Source organism: Hibiscus syriacus, unplaced genomic scaffold (assembly GCF_006381635.1).
Source record: "Hibiscus syriacus cultivar Baekdansim isolate YM2019G1 unplaced genomic scaffold, ASM638163v2 tig00110339_pilon, whole genome shotgun sequence".
NCBI lineage: Eukaryota > Viridiplantae > Streptophyta > Magnoliopsida > Malvales > Malvaceae > Hibiscus > Hibiscus syriacus.
The window spans coordinates 1955877-1956413 of NW_024062692.1; the positions used below are offsets into that span (position 1 = coordinate 1955877).

The 537-nt window shown below is 41.5% G+C and overlaps 1 protein-coding gene across 1 annotated transcript; it reads right to left on the minus strand.

The window, feature by feature from the left end:
- Nucleotides 1–210: 210 nt before the first annotated feature.
- LOC120120567 (protein RALF-like 18) lies at nt 211–537 on the minus strand. Its single transcript, XM_039140179.1, has one exon. It carries the CDS (start codon nt 535–537, stop codon nt 211–213), a length of 327 nt encoding a protein of 108 aa, XP_038996110.1.

The following is a 537-nucleotide window of genomic DNA, read 5'->3' on the forward strand; positions in this document are numbered from 1 at the left end:
TTAATAATAATATTAAAAAACAAATGGATAAAAAAATTAGTATCTACAGTATGGACTCTTGCATGTTTATATAATGTTTATTGATTGTAATGAATCCTTAGTAAAATCTAAGCATCACAAGAATATAAGATTATCTAAGGTCCCAAGAAGAAGATGACGATGAAGAAAAAGAAACAACGCCAACATCAAGACCACATGTCATCATCATCATCAATCAGTGATCCTCCTGCAACCCATAGCGTAGGTGCAACCGCGGGTGTAAGGGTTGACTGGCTCACCCTTCAGACATTCAGGTCGGTTGCACCGGTCTACGTTTTCCTTAATTGCTTCGTAGCTAATAGCTTTTCGTTTCTCGGCGAGCAGGCGATGATTTATCTCAGAATCCCTCGACGTCTCGAATTGACCTTCAACCTTACGATGATCCAAAATGCATGGCTGGCAGCTGGCCTCATCAAGGGTACTGGTGGAATCGGCAACCACCATTGCCAAGGCTAAGATGAGGAACTTGGAAAAGCTCATGACCTTGGAAAACCCCAT

Coding starts and splice junctions, on each gene's coding strand:
- LOC120120567 (XM_039140179.1), bottom strand. CDS start 537: ATGGGGTTTTCCAAGGTCATGAGCTTTTCCAAGTTCCTCATCTTAGCC.